General features: G+C 48.1%; 1 protein-coding gene across 2 annotated transcripts in view; it reads right to left on the reverse strand.

Annotated features, from left to right (window-relative positions):
- PDIA5 (protein disulfide isomerase family A member 5) overlaps positions 1–19,247 on the reverse strand; it is a 91,430-nt gene that overhangs the window by 38,729 nt on the left and 33,454 nt on the right. For both annotated transcript variants that reach the window (XR_004265314.1, XM_032267721.1), the window contains exons 4-8: positions 17,509–17,592; positions 17,207–17,252; positions 12,956–13,048; positions 9,139–9,199; positions 4,043–4,110 (exon numbers count right to left, since the gene is read on the reverse strand). Coding sequence is in view for 1 of the 2 variants with exons in the window: in XM_032267721.1 (XP_032123612.1) it covers positions 4,043–4,110; positions 9,139–9,199; positions 12,956–13,048; positions 17,207–17,252; positions 17,509–17,592 (352 nt within the window). In the remaining variant the exon portion in view is untranslated. The remainder of the gene's footprint in view (positions 1–4,042; positions 4,111–9,138; positions 9,200–12,955; positions 13,049–17,206; positions 17,253–17,508; positions 17,593–19,247) is intronic.

Consider the following 19,247-nt stretch of genomic DNA (forward strand, 5'->3'; position numbering starts at 1 on the left):
CCAGGAACGAGACAGTCTGAGATTTCTGCACAGGAAGTTGGACCGTCTGCCTTCTCAGACATCTTGCCGAGTGCAGCAGCAACATGGCACAGTGGCTGGAAGCATGGGCTCTGGATGCCTGGGTTTGAGTCCCAACTCTCCACGAGGTCATGCGTTTCCTTGAACGAGCATGACCTCATGGGGAGTCAGATGTCAATAACTGGCAAGGCTGGGAAGAGGAGGCAGATGGAGACAGGGCTTGTTCTGACCGCTGCTCTGAGACAGGGGGCAGCATGGTTGCTAATGAGAATGTCAACTAGCAGGAGCAGATGGAACAGAGGTGATGAGTCACCAGACGTCAATGACACAAAAAAGAGGCAGCCCTAACTTTGGAAATGGCAAAGGCTGTGCATCCCTGACCTGGCATGCCTTCCTTCCTAATGATATCATCAGGTTGAATACCTCCCAAGAATTCTGTAGAGGAGGAAGATTTTTGACCCTTGCCAGAGACAGAGCCAGCCAAAAAGGCTCAAGGATGACAGAGATGAAGAGGAGACAGAAAGCCCTAATCCAGCTGTGTTTCAGCAGTGGGGAAGGGGTGAGCTTTGATTTCTGGGGAAGAGTGGCCCATTTCTTAGTCCTACCTCTTCTCTGTGTGTGAAAACAAAAAGCAATTGATACCTGTGGTCACTCAACCCCTCCAGCCCAGTCCCGTTTCTGGGGAGCTGCCACTGCAGAGTAAGCCCTAGCCTCTAGGGTCCTCTTGTGTGGGTGATGCCTGTAGTGGCCAGGGCCCTTCCCCTTTATGTAGCTGGGAAAAGGATAGAACTTTCCAGAAGATGCTTTCCTAGGCAATGAAGGGGAAAATTGAATAAAACAAACCCCAAGCAATACACAAACAAAGAAATGAGTTTACCCAACCCAGATGCCTTAGGTCAAGGCAGCCAATACCTGGTCACAGCTTGACTTGCCCAGCTTCGTAGACAACACCCCTGACTTTTCTGTAACGTTGAGGGAACTGGAAGAGGTAACTTTTATATTTTCTAGACCTGGGCCCAGGCAGAAGCTGGAATTCATTTTTTCTTTTTTTAGAGACAGGATCTTGCTCTGTCACCCAAAGCGTGGTACAGTCATAGCTCACTGCAGCCTTGAACTCCTGGGCTCAAGTGATCCTCCCACCTCAGCCTCCCAAGTAGTTAGGACTGACTACAGGCATATGCCATTGCCCTCGGCTAATTTTTAAATTTTTTTGTAGACACAGGGTCTTACTATGTTGCCCAGGCTGGTCTCTAGCTCCTGGCCTCAAGTGATCCTCCCGCCTTGGCCTCCCAAAGCACTGGGAATACAGGTGTAAGCTACCATGCCCTGCCAGAAACTAGTATTCTTAACACAAGTGGTCTTCGGGGTTAACCTTTTAACCTGTCCTACAAATGTCCTTCCCACTATGCTTCTGTCCTTAATAACAAATGCTTGGAATTCCTTTAAAAGAAAGGAACATTACTCTTAATATAGAGCTTAAAATAAAACATGGGAGTGATGAGCCACAAGCCTATTCATTCATTGGCATATACCAGGTATCTACTGTGAGCTTGGTCCTGTGGTATGTGCTAAAGAAACAGACATGAACACAGCTCCTGTACCTAAGAAATTCACGTATCATAATTAGTACCAAGTGGTGAACAAAGTGATCTGGAACAAAAGCAAAGATGAACATATCTGGCTGTGCATGGCAGGGACAAGCTCTGTGGCAGCGTAGGAGGGGGCCTGGACGGATACTGAGTTTGGCAGTGGATGCATCGTTGGCTGAGAATGGCTCACAAGATGTATTAGACCAGCGTCAAGCCCTTTTGAGATCGGCATCAAGTCCTCTTCTGCTTCAGTGGGTTTGGCCGGGATAACATGTGATCTGATTTGCAGCTAAGCTGTTTACCTTCCGCAGCAAAGAATTCGGGAAGTTGAGCTGAGCAGCTTTCCAAGTGTATGCAGGTGCAGGCAGAGAGAACACTGTGGGTAATTAAGTCTTTTCTCCAGGCTAAATAATCTTAAAATATGGTATCTATTGAGGTCCCAATAATTTGAAGTGAAACTTCCCTGGAGTGATGTATGTGTGCCCCAAGGCCAAACGTCTCCAGGCAAGTTGCTAAAAATTCATTGGTGAGAAGCAAGTACCTCAGTGTTACCCCAAAATGAGGTCAGAAGAGAAAGCACTGGTTCTCTGCAGCCCCATCTTGCAGCTGGCGAGTGGGGCCGTCTCCATGCCAGGTGCTGCCACTTCAACTTTTTAAGTTGACTTTGAGCTAATCACCACTTAATTTGATCCACAAAGATCATGATTCACAAAGATCAGGGAGTTTCTCAGATCTCCCCTAATGGGTCTTTGGCCACACCACTGAGATGGCTTCTCTTGATAACCTTTCATGAAAGATGTATGGATTTTTCCACACTCCCTAGAGGAGCCGGCAGCTGTTTTCATGTTGCCATCAAAACAAGACACTTCTGCTACTCAGGGTAAGTGCAAAAATGGACAAACAGATATCTGAAAGAATTAGAAGCAGGATCCCAAAGAGGTACTTGCACACCCATGTTCATTGCAACATTATTCACAACAGCCAAGAAAGCTGGAAGCAACTCAACAGATGAGTGTATAAAGAAAATAGGATGGTAGGCACATACAATGGAATATAATTCAGTCCTAAAAAAAGAAGGAAATCCTATGACATGCTACATGGATGAACCTTGAGAATATAATGCTAAGCAAAATAAGCCAGTCACAGAAAGACAAATACTATAGATCCCACTCACATGAGTACTTAAAATAGTCAAAATCACAGAAATAGACCCGGCCAGATAGCACACACCTGAATTCCCAGCCACTCAGGAGGCTAAGATAGGAGGATTGCTTAAGCCAGGAGTTCATATCCAACCTGGGCAACATAGTGAGACCCTGTCTCTAAAACAGACAAACTACATATATAAACATAGACACACACATAGAAACAGAAAGTTGAAAGGCAGTTTACCAAGGGCAGGGGTGAGGTGGGAAGGCAGAATTCATATTTAGTGGATATAGAATTTCTGTTTTGGAAAATGAAAAAGTTCTAGAGAAAGGTTGCACAACAATGTAAATATACTTAATGCCACTGAACTGTACATTTAGAAATGGCTAAGATGGTCAATGTAATGTTACATGTTTTTTACCACAATGAAAAAATTATAGACACATGGCAGAGAACCAAAAAGCCTGGCAGGGTGGAGGAACACTGAGGTAGCAGGGAGCATTTGGTGACCGACTTTTGGCCCTTCTGGGTGAAGTCTGTGCCCCTCACAGCTCTCTTCTCCCCTGAACACTCCAGGCTCCCCTCCGACCTCTCCGCCCCATCCCAGCTGCTCCTACTTCTCTGAAGGCCTGTTTCCTTAGTGGCTTCTCTTTCTCCTCCTGTTCCCTAGAGGGAGGCATCCCTAGGACACACGTGTCTCCATTCTGCCTATTCTTCCCTACACTCCCTCCTGGAAGAATGCCTGATTCCCAGGTCTCTCACTCCCATCCAGATCTACCTCCTCCAATTCTGGTTTCCACCGTTCTCCCTGCCCTACAGGAACCACAGAGCCTGGGAGGCCTGGATAAGGCGCTGCCTGTGTGAGCCCGCTTTATGCTTCTGGTCCACCCCTGAGGTCATTGCACCCTCTTCTTTGCGACTGGGCTCCACAGCAGCTGCCTCAGCTCACTTGGAGCCCAGGTCTCAAAATTCTGGACCCACGATGTTCTGACTTTGGTCCCTAGCTCCCTGACAATGCCACATGTGCATCTTGCTGGTGTCCTGTTTAATCACTGGCCTTTGGCAGGTGTCAAACTCTCCTGATCCCAGCAACTTGGTAGAGTCCTCAACCTTCACAGAGAACAGGTCTCTGAGCTTCATGCAAGGCTTCGGTTCAGCAACGGCCCAGACAGCAGGGTTAATCATCCTCACCATCTCAAAACCTGCCCCGTACCCCCGACGCAGCACCCTTCCCCTGCCAAGTCCAAGACTGGCCAAGCCCTGCTGGACAATGGCGCCTCACTTACAGCGTGGCCTCGTAGCTGAGTCGCAGCCTTCTGGAAATGTGGCATCATCCTCTTGCACATGCTGCACCCTGGTCACAGGCAGGAGAGAGACCACATCTAGTTACAGGGATGGCTGGGCCCTCACACCCTGCCCTGCCTCCCCATGGCCATCCTCCACCCGACAAGCACTTATCTAGGCTTGAGAAGCTCAGGACCATTCTAGATCCCAGGTACACAAAAGGAACAGGAGGCGGGAGTCCCAGCCCCCAAAGAGTTTACAGTCTCGGTGGAGCAAAACAAGGCACTGCCCGGCAGCCACTCATAAATGATGGACTGAAGAAACAAGCATGACACCAAGGGAGAAGAGCAGAGTCCAGAGTACTGATAATGAGGTCAACAGAAATTCAGAAAACCAGTACAGGTGTTAAGAGAGCAACTGCTACCTGCACGGTGAAAAGCACCCCTCGCTGCCCAGGAAGGGCCTGCCAATGAGCCAGAGTCAACTGCCATTATGAAGAAAAATGTGTGACCACGAATACTATCACTTTTGGTATTTCCAGGCCTCCTTTCCCTTTCATTAACAAGGATAATTAAGCAATGACCAGAGGCAGGCTGAGCGTGAACAGCACTGGCTCTGGCCTGTGGGATGAGCGACAGACCAGGATTCTGGATGCCACACAGGCTCTGATCTTCACGCAACTTGCTGCAGGCCTTGAGAAGTCACGTCCTCACCCTGGGCTGTTTCTTCTGGCAGATGAGGGAGGCTGAACCACAAAACCTCAGGCCCCTTCCAGCTCTGAGAGCAGAGGATTCTGTCTGCGATGGCCTTGGATCAGCCCTCCAGGGCTCTGTGTTGCACCATGGTCACACCCCTCTCCTGGTGGTGAAGACCCCCAGCCTTGGTTGGGGGTCTTGAACTCCTGGGTTCACTGTGAAGCCATAGTGGATGTTTGGGACCCTGCCTTTCTAGTTGGGGACTCCACAGAGTGACCTTAAACTCCTTCCCTTAAACCAGAGCAGACTACGTTTCAGCACTGATCTCACAGGACAGGAGCAATTTCCTCTGCTACAAAACAGAGTTTAAGATGCATGTGAAGACCACAGGAACCAAAGCTGCCTGGAACCATGTGTCAGGCTGGTTCTCATCTCAGCTTGGCACAGCGGGCATTGGGGCCACGTGGCGACAGGCAATCCAGCTCCAATCCATGCTTAACTGACACCTATGCAGGATATGAAGCCAGAAGGCCAACATTCCTGCTGCGCCACCAGAGCCTCCCCAGCACCAGGCCTATTTGGCCATGAGTCTCCCAAAGTGCCCAGCGGCCCCCTTCTGATATTCCTGTCTAACAGATGGACTCACACACACCCCAGTACGTGATCCCTGGGCTTAAGTTCTGCCATCGGTCCTGGCAGGAGAGAGGGGCTGTTTTGAGGCCAGCCTGCAGTGTGAGCCCGTTGCATCTGCCCTCAGAAGATAAGACGTGCCTCTCCTTGGGACCTGTCACCAAAATGCGAACACCACCAGGGTCATAAAGAAAGGAATATGACACTTGTCAGGGGCATTGTCCTCACTGTGGGGATTCGGAGAGAGGAGAGTAGAAGCAGGAACAATGCTCCAGGGGGAAGTCACTGGGTAGAAAATAGGAGGCTGCAGATGGCGCAGAAGAAGGAGCTCAGCTCTGGGAAGAACAAGACCGAGACCAAGGTCTGCGTCTCCCCATGATCCCTGTTGGCTGGGTGATCCTGGGCAAGTGCCCTGGACTCTCCAAGCCTCAGCTTCCCTATCTGTGCCGTGGGAATAGGTACCCTGCAGGTGTTGGACAGAGCTGGGGAACGTTCAGTGCCTGCAAAAACATCTTAGTTCAATGCCAGGTCTGAGAGCATGCTTCCCGGTCCATGGTGCAGGAAACACTTCCACAGAGGGAAGAGGATGTCACTCCATCCCCAGGAGGGAAAATAAGGGGGGACACTTGCAGCCTCTCACTCATTCTTGACTCAGTGACTTGAGACTGACACCCGCTGGGCCACATTCATCTACCAAGACTCCTCAGGTGTGGCCTCTCTCTTCCTGTTCTGCCTGTTTGCAGCCTGCAGCAACAATACACCGAAACAGGGGATGGGGCGGCCAGCTGTCCCTGAGGGCAGGGCCACCAGCACTCGGCGGAGAAGTTATTGGGTGGGGGGAGAAGTGATGGAGGAGGTGTGGGAAACCACAGGCCAAGCCAGTTTCCAATTTAACTTTTCCAAAAGTAGGGCTGGCCCTGTGATTTCTGAGTTAATCTTCCAGCTGATTCCACTGGGAGGCAGGGGGAGAGGTAAGACTAATTATCACTCTCAAACCCCAAAATTCAGAGTAGTCAGCCTTTTCATTTTCTAATCAATTCAGTGAGCAAACATCCCCCGAATAAAGCGGTAGATCCTGGGGAGCCAGGTTCCTTGTCACCGCCGAAGGTTCCCACTGCCTTTGGGATTATTCACCCCACACGTGACCAAAGGTTCACAGAGTCCTAGCAGACATCCCTGTTAGGGAACTGCTGGGTATCCCAAGAATCAGCTGAATTGAGATACCAAGAAGGCTTGATTAGACTAGAGTGCCAAAAGCACAAGTTTGTTTCATGTTTTAAAAAACCATACATACATGCATAATCAAAAAAAGAGTCCTGAGTTCCTTGGGACCTAGGAGTCCAACTGATCTGACCCTCCACCAAAAGTTTAACTTGACCTCCGAGTTTTCTCCTCCCTCCCCTACCACAAATAAGCTTTGTGACTCTGTGAGGTACTAACTTCCCTGCCCCAGCTTTCTCTTCTGTAAAGATAACTGTGCTCACATCTCTGTTGTGAAGAGTGGGATGAGCACACTGCCACACAGCCTGGATGCATGGCGGGGAGAGGGCGCAGAACACAGGTGCAAACCTCCAGTGCACTACTTCTAGATAACTAGAGATCTGCCTGGTTACACTCGGATCCTGTCTTGTGGCACTCCATTTTCTAGCTTCATTTAAACAATGTGTTGAGTCCTGAAGGGCTTTAAGATACACCAAAGAAGGCCCATCCTCTAGGGGCTATGTGGGCAGGATAATTTCTAAAGCAATTCGCAGCTGGGTACTTAATAATATTCCTCCAAGAAGAAACCAAAAGGGGTGAAACCAACTAATGAACATTAATAAAGAAGAGGAGTGAGGGTTAAAGTAGCTACCATTCAGGTCAGAGCTGGATTTACAGCAAGTGAGACACCAGGGCCTCCTCCCAAAGGCAAGCACAGCCCTGGGGGCAGTGAGGAGGCCTGGGGAGGAGGCTGGGGCTGGAGAACTCCCAGCAATCAAAACAGGAGTCGGGGGCCGGGTGTGGTGGCTCACACCTCACACTTTTGGAGGCCGAGGCGGGTAGATCACCTGATGTCAGAATTTTTAAACCAGCCTTGCCAACATGGTGAAACCCCATCTCTACTAAAAATACAAAAATTAGCTTGGCACCTTTAGTCCCTGCTGCCCAGGAGGCTGATGCAGGAGAACTGTTTGAACCTGGGGTGCAGAGGTTGCAGTACTCTGAGATGGCACCACTGCACTCCAGCCTGGGTGGCAGAGCAAGACTGACACACACACACACACACACACAAACCAGGGCTGGGGAAAGGCTGCTGTCATGGCAAATAAGCTACTGGATCAAGTCAGGCAGAACCACGAAAGCACCACAGAAGGGCATCCGGCTGAGGGTGTGGGGGCATCATTCCCAGAGTGCAGACAAGACCAGCCTTTGCCTAAAGAACTTCTCAGGAAGTGGGATTCAAGATGGGCTTTCATGAGCAAACAGAACTTTGGTTTGCTGTGACAAACCAGAGCCTATTCCACCCTCCTGAGCCACACACACCTGGGCACACCTGCTTGCATCATGTACAGCCCCTCTGTCGCTCCAGCCTTCAGGGAGACACTGACATTGCTGCTTCATGAAGGACAGATGCAGTTCACAGAGGCATAGCACAAAGGACCTTGCCAGGCTCAAATCCAGGGTTATTTTCAATTTGTGTGTTGGGACCCATTAGACTGTGGAGGTGCCCCGAGAGTGAGTATTTGAGGCTTTGCAGGCCACACTGCCTCTGTCACAAGTACTGAACTCTGTTGCTAGCCAATGTAGAGCCATGGCTGGGTCCCAATAAACCTTTACAAATCGAGGCAGCGGGCCTGTGGGCCATAATTTGCTGACCCTTTGTCAGAGGGTTATGAGGCAGTAGAAATAACCGATAATTTTTAAATAAAACAGAACAGAAAACAGTGGGTATTACATCTGGTAAACAACAGATGGCAATAGTAAGGGCAAGTGTGTTCTGTGAAACTTTTGTTTCAGCTTATTTGCATATAATTTATATATACTTCTAGTACAGGGTTGCAATATAAAACATTTTAATTCTGTGAAATTCCATCAAAAAGTTTGAAAGCCACTGCTGTGATCCGGTCCCTCCTCTTACAGATGGAGAAACTGAGGCCTAGCAAGGCGAAGGACTTGGCCAAGCTCACCCGGCTTACTGGTGGCACGGCTGGGATTCAAACCCATGTGTTCGGGCTGTCATCTCAAAGATCCTCCTGCTATCTCCCACATCCCCCTGCCTCATACAGGGGCTAAGCCCAAATCCTGGAACCCATTTCTCTCTGCTCCTGGTTCCCTGCTCCTCCCAGGTGGTACCAGCAGAGGATGCAGGAGCTAGAGCTGGACAAGCTGCTGCCCCTAGAGGCGGGCCAGGCTCTGCACCATGATGCCATGCCTGAGGGGTGGCAAAACAGCCCCAGGGTGACCTGCACCGAGGCATGGCACCACCAGCAGGAAACAGGACATGGCTGGGGAAGGTGGAGCTGACCAGACTGGGCGGAGGTCCGGATAAAGAGGGCTGAAAGCCACACATTCTAGTGGAGACAGAGTGCAGGGCAGACAGCAGGAGGGGAGGAGCCAGATGAAAAGGCAAAGACAAGGAAAAGAGGCGCAGATGGAGAGATGAGAGTCAATGTTCTAAGCGAGGGACCCGGGTCAGTCCCCTACAACCCCTCAACCCCCCCAACCCCTACCCACCTCCTGCCCACAAAGAGATTAAAAAACAAGCTCTGGCCCAAGGGAGAAAGTTCACTCACAGGGGGCATAAAACATGACCAGGAGCGGCTTCTCTTCCTTCTTCAGGAGCCGTCTGAAGTCCTGAGGCACAAAAAGAGAATACCAGGAGCTCACACACAGCACAACAACAGGATGAGACCCCTTCCCTGGCCCTGCTGCATCCAGAAGTGTGGGGATAGGGAGAGGAGCGGGAGCGGGCACTTCAGAAAGCACAGGCTGGTGGCTGACTTGCGGGTGGGGGCAGAGCCGAGGCAGGTCAAGAGCTGGAGGAACCTCAGAGATAACGTATTCGAGACCACCCTTGCCTATTACAGATGGGAACACTGAGGCCCCAAGCTAACAAATGGCTTTGGCCACCTGGAGAGAGGGAGTCACGAGGACCAGGCGGCTGGCTTTCCTTTCAGCTCCACCTGAACAGTTCAAAGATGGCAAAAAGCGATTTTTGTTCCATGAGGCTGTCGAATAGGCTGCCCCTTCCTGTGACTTACACAGCGGTTTTGTTGTGGGGCGGGTGGCTGTTTTCATGTGTGCCTGGCTTGGCCAGATGGGGATCTGCTCATTGTGGGAAAAGGGGTTAACCCATACCGGCTAATCTCTTGCTAATCTCTTCCCATGCTCCAGCCCTGCCACCACCGTCCTGGCCCCCAGGAGTCCACGGAGCACACAGGGCAGAGGAGGGGGCCTGCTCCACCCTCCAGGAGGTTATGGGCAAAATGGATTTGTAAAACCCTTAGAACAGTGCCGGGCATGTTATTAAGAAGTACATAATGATTTGTTAGCTGCACACAATAAAGGCAAAAAGACAAATGGCCACACAGTGCTCATGTAGACTTCAGTGTGTGAGCAGGGTGGAGAGAATTTTCTTCCAACGAGAGCCAATGATGGATGGGAAAAAGCAACTCTATCAAGCACTGCAGTGAAGCACGATGATAGAGCATATTTTGATTAAGCTGCTCAACCACTTTTCACAGAAGAAAATGAGAGGGTTTTCTCTTTTGAATAATAAGGAAAATAAGAAAATTTCAAAATGCAGCTTTCTGGCAGCAAGAAGGCATTAGGTACATAAATGATGGCACATCCCGCACAATGGGATGCCACTGCATCATTAAAACAGAAGAAGAAGGTGTTTAATGTCACAATCAGATGTGCACGGTGCACTGTGGGGACGGGAAGCAAGTTACAAAACAGCATATCAAATATAATGACATCTTTGTGAGTGAAAACATCATGTACATATACCTTGAAAGCCTGGAAGATTACAAAAATATCAGCAGGCATCTCTCTCAGTGAAAAGGTGTGGGGTGATTTGGTTTTTTTCTTTATGCTAAAGATGTATTTTCTAAATTTTCAACAATGAATGTGCATTAACTTAAAATTTTCCAGTTAGATAAAAAAAGATTAAATTTTTGTGGATATCCAAAACATTTTAGAATAAATTCTGGAAAAGTTTACCCTTGTTTACATAACTAGAGGGTTAAGGCACTAATTTTCAAACAAAATTAGTAAACAAGATATTTACCCCAACTAGGGGTACAGGATGCAAACAGTTCTAAAATTATCTTTTGAGATTTCTGGAGATAAAAGCTAGTAAAAGATCTGAGAAGAGAAGATTTTATTGAGCCTATAGCAATTTGGTTTCATATCTTGAGTAATAACAGATATTACATTCAAAGATGCTTAATTACCTTCACAAAGTATGAAATTCCAAGCCTACGAACTGAATCAGCAATTCAAACTTGAATTTGGAACTTTTCATTATTTATGTGGACATTCTATTAGCAGAAAAGCAGCTATACCTCTTACTTCCATAGGAGAGAAAAGAGCACAAATCAGAATGAGAGGGTTCCCTACAGGTGTGAAAGAGCTATTTCTCCTTAATATTCCTGCAGTTACAGAAGAACAACCTTAGGAAGTTCAGGACATGTTATTTGGGGAGGAAGGCGCCAGGCAATCACTTTCCAGAGAAGCTGTAAACATTCATTAACACAGGAGCAGCACTCTGTTTAGGCTGTTTGTATTTCCATGGCTCTTGGTACAAGTGCCACTCTCTCCTGGTACTTGCCCCTCTTTCCCTGCCCCCACATGCCTTTTTAAAAGACTTCCTTGAGTCTAGATGCAGTGGCTTACACCTGTAATCCCAATATTTTGGGAGGCGGAGGCAGGTGGATCACTTGAAGTCAGGAGTTCCAGACCAGCCTGACCAACATGGTGAAACCCCATCTCTACTAAATTACAAAAATTAACTGGGCATGGTGGCATACGCCTGTGATCCCAGCTACTTGGGAGGCCACGGTAAGAGAATCACTTGAACTCCAGAGGCGAAGGCTGCAGTGAGCCAAGACTGTGCCACTGCACTCCAGCCTGAGCGACAGAGTGAGACTCTGTCTCCAAAATTAAAAAAAAAAGATATCTTCAAGATGACAATACTGGCTCTTTCTATCCCAGAGAATGTTGTGCCCAGTCCTTAATTTGAATCACCACTGATCCACTTGGTTGGTCCACAATGATGACACATTTTACCTTCCTCCAGAAGGTAAAAAAAAAAAGCCATCATTTTCTTTTGGGCTAACAAGCATTAAGAGTACAGTCAATAGGCCAGTTACAGAGGCTCATGCCTGTAATCTCGGCACTTTGAGAGGCTGAGGCAGGAGGATTGCTTGAGGCCAGGAGTTCAAGACCAGCTTGGGCAACATAGTGACAGCCCATCACTATAAAAAATTTAAAAACTAGCTGAGCATGGTGGCATGCACCTGTAGTCCCACTTACTCAAGAGGCTGAAGCAGGAGTATTGCTTGAGCCCAGGGATTCAAGGTTGCAGTGAGCTATGATCACACCACTATACTCTTCCAGCCTGGGTGACTGTGAGACCCTGACTCTAAAAACAAAAAAAGAGTCAACAATTTTAAAGGAAAAGGGAGAGAAGGAAGAGAAAGACAAAACCTGTTTTATTTTATCGAGATAGGAATGAACCTTCTCCCTCCATCTACAAAAAGCACTACTTGCCTCACAGACCATCTGAACTATTACAGAGAAGTTCTTGCCCATCCTAAGTGAAGGCATCATACAAACATGGACGCACATGGCTAAAGATGCACATTCAGATCAGGTGGGCAGGCTGTGGATGGAGGGGCAATGTGTGTCACAGCTTTTGCACTCTTTATTATTTTAGAGATGGGGTCTTGCTATGTTGACCAGGCTACCCTTGAACTCCTGGGCTCAAGCAATCCTCCTGCCTCAGCTCCAAGTAGCTAGGACCACAGGCACATGCCACCCACGGCAACCTGTCTGTCATAACTTTTGTTAAATACTCAAGAACTAATAAAGGCTATCATCTACCTCCACTACTGGTCAAATTTGGAACTTGAAGCGTAACAGGGTAAATAATTGGCTCAAAGCTACAGAATGATCCAGAATTGTAGAGATCTGCCTCAAGTCTGTGGAATCTAACCCAAATCTCTAAGATTATTCTTTAAAAAAAACAAAAACAAAAACAAAAAACAAGATGTAAAGCCAATCCTAGCAACATCTGGATTACATAATAGAGAAAGAACATTTAAATCTATATGCACATATGGAAAATCTAAACATTTTCAAGTACATTAAATAAGGAAGGTGAAGAATGGAGAAAATTCTCAGGCAACTTGTGATCTCTACTGGTTACAACATGGAGCTGGGAAGGGGAATCAAATATTAGGGTCCCGGCCTAGCTTCCCTGGAGGAAAGCTCAAGTGATCCTGGAATATTCCCATCTCTCAGCTGGTTGGGCTCCTCTCCTTGGGAGGCCCTGGTACCAGGAAAGCTTCCAGCATCCATCAGAACTGATGGGGAATGCGTTACCTTTTCACTGTCAATGTGGACAACATCTTTGGCTCCAGGATCTTCCTCCCACAGTGGAGGCCCTTTGGGATCCTTCAAAAAGGCCACTATGGACTGACAAAAAAAAAAAGAGAAAAGAGAAAAGGCATTTTAGCCCTGAAAAGCAGGAGGTGGGGGAATCAGGTATCTTCCTATTTCCCTGCCTGGAGATCTGGGCACACCAGGTGCTGGGCTCAGGACTGCATATAGCATAAGCTTGGAGACTGTGCTATTTCCACTGTCCACTGACATCATGGCTAAGTGCCCCAAAAATGTGCCTCCACCACTCCCGCCAGGTTTTTCCAATCACAAGACACCTTGCTCACTCCAGTCAGGTGGTCCATACCTACTATGCGTCTTCATGGACAGAAAAGAGAAAATTTGAGACAATGAGTTGGCTTATTCAAACCAGAGACACACTGATGCTTCTACTAAACCTCATCTCCTCCAAGAAGTCCTTCTAACTAATGGAATAATGGTCTCAGTCTTGTCCAAAGCAGACATTTCCACACACCTGCAGCCACTAAAACTGTCATCTCATAAGCAGATAATCACACCTACTTACAACCTGCTTGATATTTCATGATCTAAAGTGGTTTTTGGTGGATTAAATCCTGATTATCCTCTGCTGTATATGAATAAGCGAGGTCCAGGCTGGGAAGCCCCCAGGGCAGGGTGGTCACCAATGTGGCCTCACACTTGTTGCTGTACTTCTTTTCCTGAGGGCCCCTCTTCTGGACTGCCCGGATTGAAGATCTGAGAAAGTCCTTACAGATAAAGGGCTTTGCTGGCCTTTGTTATATGTACAATGACTCAAACCTCCACTCGCTTTGGGGAAGACTCACAGGGGCAGGGAATAAAGGCACTGTCCTTCCACCCTCGTCCGTACTCCCTGCCATTCTCACTGGTCCAGGGCAGAAGCAGCACTCCCTTTCCCCTCAGTCACTCTGAGAGATGGTGCTCAAAGTCTGTGAGAGCCAGGAACAGGCACCAGATCCCAGCCAGACTGTAACTTCTGTCCACTTTGACCACACTCCAGTGAGCAGATGCTGAACTGTGTGTGTGTGTGTGTGTGTGTGTGTGTGTGTGTGTGTGTGTGTTGGGATATGGGGAGGGCTGAGTGTGTGTGTGTGTTGGGAGATGGGGAGGTCTGAATGTATGTGTGCGCACGCACGTGTGTGTGTGTGTGTGTGTGTGTGTGTGTGTGTGTGTTTTGGAAGATGGGGAGGCCTGAGTATGTGAGTGTGTGTGTCTCTGTGTGTGTGTGTGAGAGTGTGTGTGTGTGTGTGTGTGTGTGTGTGTGTGTGTGTGGAGATGGGGAGGCCTGAGATGAGAAAGGGAAGTACTCTTCTATAATAGTAAGGGTATACATTCAGCCCATCCATTGGTCACATACAGAGAGGACCTTAGTAAGGCTTATTATTTCTGGAAACTCTATTTGGAAAGAACTACTATGGGAGAATGGGAGACAGCCAAGACTTCATAGAATTTCATTCAGGTAGTGCTTCCTGCCTGTCCAAGTGGAGCTGTGAAACGCCTCCTGGCAAGAGAACAGCCATTTCTGCCACAGCAAAAGGCGGATCCACCCTTTCTCGGTCCCTTGTCAAGGCTTTGCCATGACAACATAAGGAATTATGGAAATGTCAGGGTCTTCCCAACACCCACTCTCACCCACAGCTGCAGAGGCACCTGTCCGCCAAGCTATGTGAGAAAGATGCTGGTAGCCGCCCCCCCTTGCCTGGGGTTCCAGAAATACCCAGTGCAGGTGCTCTCAACTTAGGGTGCATAAGAAACTTCAGGAGTTGGTGAAATCCCAGACTCACGTGACAACATTGACTTTGATTGCATGCACACACACTTTTTCAGGGAGGTCTGTGTTCAGTAGATGCTCAGTGGGAGCAGAACCCCAGAACAAGTTAGGCACTGCTGCTCTGAGGGACTCCTGGCCCCATGCCCAGCCCCTTCCCCCATCTCCACCTTGGTATCAAGAAAAAAGAAAGCAGTGGATGGAAAAGGAAAGAAATGACCTTTTAATGTAACAACTGACAGGTTCATACACACAATATTGTTTTTCAGGTGAGGATGATTCTCATTTAACTGAATAACCCTATCTCTAATGTTCTCTCCGAGTTGATCTAACTGGACAAGACCTCGGGAGCGGGGAAGTCTGCAGGGAGCAGCACCTGAAGTCCACCCTCAGTTGTGCTATTCGGGGTGCTCTGAGTCCCAGGCACTGTCTGACACCATATCTGGCCTTTAGGACACCTTCACGGCTGTGATCCTGGCTCACAGCTACCAGGCCCTGAGATCATCAGTGCATCATCTGAATCCAGACTGCCAGGTGGCACCTCTGGCTCTCACCACTTCTATAGTAAGGATTCGGGGAGTATGTGCTAACAAGGAAAGGGCAGCTTACAGGATGTTCCCCACTTTGAGTTTCCTATTGTTTGCTGATGGGGTGAAGTAATTTAAGTCCTCACTTATCTGGCCTGTGACCTCTCTAGGTGCCATGGCACAGCAACTGTGACTAGGCTCCTGCCCAACCGTGTGGGTTGACAAAAGCCACAGCCATAACATGGGCCTTCAGGCCATGGGCCCCTCCTGTCGAGGGCTCTTCCATCTCTCTGGAGTCAGGGTCCCAGGAGAAACCCTGAATGGAAAGTTGGTCAGTCAAGCTGAAAAGGCCAAAGCCATTGGCAGTCAGGGAACCATCCTGTCACCATCCCTCTGCCCTGGAGAGCTCCTGGGACTCTGCCCCAGTCCCGCTTGGGGATGCTGGGACTAAGAGTACCCTCTCTCCATCTGAAACTGAAGACTCTGGGCCTGTGTGATGCTCAACCACTTCTTCAGCTTGTTAATGCAGAAATCATGGGAAGGTCAAGAGAATGCCAACCTCACACGCCTGGTCTTTGTAAGAAGTGGGACGAGGCCAGGATTCTGCCTCTCCCACCCAGACACCCAGTGGCATGCTGGGGCCACCTGGGCTCCCTGCTCCTTTTCTGCTACTCCAGTTCTGAATAGCCACTGAGAACTCCCTGCTCCATAAGCCCAAGACAGATTCCTCAGAGGTCCTGGTTAAACATAAAATATACACAACCTCCAACCACAAAACAAAACCCCAGCCCTCTTTCCATCACTGCATAAGCACATCCCCAACCCCACCCAACTAAACCTCGTTCCTGGGGAACATGTGTTCTCTCCAACAACTTCGATTGACGTCTTAACACGGAATAAGAAGGGCTGAGCAATTCTAGTTGGAAGAACTTTCTAAGTGTCTAAGTAGGTGTTAAGATGATGAGTAATCAGGCTGAGTCCCTGTATAAGGTGAATGCTGTAGCAACTTTAAAAAAGAATGAGTGTTAGTGGATAAGCAAGAAATGACCTGGAGAGATGGTGGGGAGAGACAGAGGGAGAAAGAAGGAAGGGCACTGACAGCTGCACAGACAGATGGACAGATAGGAGAAAATGGAAGGAGACACAGATGGAGAAAGAGGGACAGATGAAGAGACAGGAGTACAGGGTCCAACCCAGTCTGGGAAAGATGAGAGTTAGGAAGTGAGTTCAAACACATCAGGAACAGAAGAAACATATGGCTTCAGCCAACGCAGGACCAGAATGCAGAAGACAGGCTGGAGGAAGGGAATGCTGACCACGAAGGAGGAGAGTTGCAGTACAGGAGTACTAAGGGCTGGGCCGGCTGCTTTGTGATTACAGAATCTCCTATTTCTTTTCATTTATGCTTTTCCATCTACTTCTAAACTGAATTGATAGCAGGGAACTCCTCAATGATACCCATATCTCATTTGGAATAAGCTGCATCGGCCCAAAGGTGCCAAGCTGCCGATGTGTGATACCCTGTGCTAACCTGGGCGCTGTACATCCATCCAACCTAAGGATGTACACTACCACAGAAATGGGGGGAGGGCTTTGAAGCTATAGCGAAGGGAGACCCAGGGGCCTTTGGCAGAGAGAGAGGTGACACCACCTGCCTCACTGGACAGCTGCTGATACATTCACAAATTCATCTCCAAAGCTGGGTCAATTCTATGTGTTAAGAGCTACAAACTTTTCCAGATATTCTGCTGACATATGCTCTAGAGATAAGAATCTCTCAGGTCATTTAGAAGAGCTATTTGTGCAATCCGCTCTTTCTTTTCTCAGAGAGAAAACCTGCCAGACTTTGTACGTCCATTTAGACTCCACCTCTGCTGAGAACGAGGGAGGTAAATTTACCTTAAATGTCACAGCTCGGTTATATTCAGTATGAAATGCACCATCCCTGTCAAATGAGGAGAAAAATGTGTTAACTTTAAGAATGGTTGTGAAGATACATACCTTTGGTTTCCTGCAGCATCTTAATAAGATTCAGCTTTTGAATGCAATTCAGGATTTTTTTAAAAAAGAAATAATTGTAAACACAGGAAGAAAAGCATTCTGAAATAAAATTAATCTAACTAAAAATTGCTGTTCAGTGAAAACACCAATGAAAGCGTTCAGCACTTACTTGGAAATTGGAAATGCCCATGTGTACTTACTGGTAATGGAATACTTCGACCTTTTTATCCTTTGGGCTCAGGTCAACTTTCATCTTTTTGCACAATTTCCTACTCTCTGCATCACTGAAAGACACAAATGTCGGGAACTATTTATTACCTGAAGTCCTCACAGAGGTGTTGACAGCAAAATCTGCTGGTGTCCTAAGAAATAAGCCAGGTAACCTGGAATTCTCAATAGCAGATGAAGGCCTTACTACAGATGGGCTGTGAGAACTGGAGGAAGGTGACTAACTAGCAAGTAGGGGCTGATCAAGAAAGACAGAGGCCAGGCATGGTGGCTCATGCCTATAATCCCAGCACTTTGGGAGGCCGAGGCGGGTGGATCTCCTGAGGTCAGGAGTTCGAGACCAGCCTGGCCAACATGGTGAAACTCCGTTCCTACTAAAAATACAAAAATTAGCTGGACGCGGTGGCATGCGCCTGTAGTCTTAGCTACTCAGGACGCTGAGGCAGGAGAATCACTTGAACCCAGGAGGCAGAGGTGGCAGTGAGCCGAGACTGTGCCAATGCACTTCAGCTTGGGTGACAGAGAGACTCCGCCTCAAAAAAAAAAAAAAAAAGAAAGAAAGAAAGAAAAGAAAGAGGCAAGCAAACAGGAGCTGGTGTGTCATGACTTGTGGGTGGCAACACAGACAGATCCAGACAAAGGAAGTGCCCCAGAAGCTTAGGGGGTAGACAGCCCATGGTAATAAGAAAATAAACTCCAACTGTGGCCGTTCTTTAAATTTACCAGGCAAGTTTTTAAAAATATCGATGCCCTGGCCTTCCTCTGATTATTAATTCAGAATCTCTGTGGGGGTGGGACAAGCAAGATTTTTGTTTCTAGAGCTCTGACATAGGCCATCTACTATATACCGTCTGACCAAGGCTAGAGGAAAACATGCTACCATATTGAAGAAGTTATGAAATCTGGCCAGGTATTGACAAAGGCAAAAGGACAGGGCAAGGCTGTGGTTTAAGAAGCCCCTCCCTTGGCATCTGGGATATTACACTCTCTTCCAATAAGAAATGCCTGTCAGGTGCCATTCCCCGTTTGCAAAGCACTTGTGTACAACCTCATCTCATCTTGGTGCCCTTACTGTTAGAACAATGGATTTCAATATGTGGTCCTTGAACCAGTAGCACCAGTGTCATCTAGGAACCTGTTAGAAATGCAAATCATCAGCCCCATCCCAGACCCACTAAATGAGAAACTCTGGGGATTCTTGAGTGATTTCCATTTGAACAACCTTCTAGGTGATACTGATGTGTGCTCAAGTTTGGAAACCACTCACTATATTAGACTAGCTCCTTCACTGGCTCATATTCCTCTCCCCTACCTCTACAAGGTTTGGCTCCCCTGGGCCCGACACCAGCCCCTTAGAGACCTGACCTGCTCTCACAGCTTCCCCATCCTGCTTGCACTCAGTCAGTCAGACAGCCCTGCTTGTTAGTTGGGGGCCATCTCCCCAGCCCTGAAAGGACTCAGTGAGGGCATCTCGGCTACCCAACACCTACTGGTCACCACGCATTACACAACCGGAGTCATGTTTTGGGGAACTTTTGTTGGAACAGGTACAACAGCCACCTGAGGCAAGAAGCTGTATCTCCCAGTTGCTTACATGCCCCCTCTCCACCAACAGCCACCAGCTTCACACAGCTGTGCACCAGCCTAGAACAGATGGACTAATTAAAACACTCAGCTCAATTCTAAAAGCAACACTCATCAATGGACATGC

Source organism: Sapajus apella, unplaced genomic scaffold (assembly GCF_009761245.1).
Source record: "Sapajus apella isolate SASKATOON/1434 unplaced genomic scaffold, GSC_monkey_1.0 scaffold171, whole genome shotgun sequence".
In the NCBI taxonomy this organism is placed as follows: Eukaryota; Metazoa; Chordata; class Mammalia; order Primates; family Cebidae; genus Sapajus; species Sapajus apella.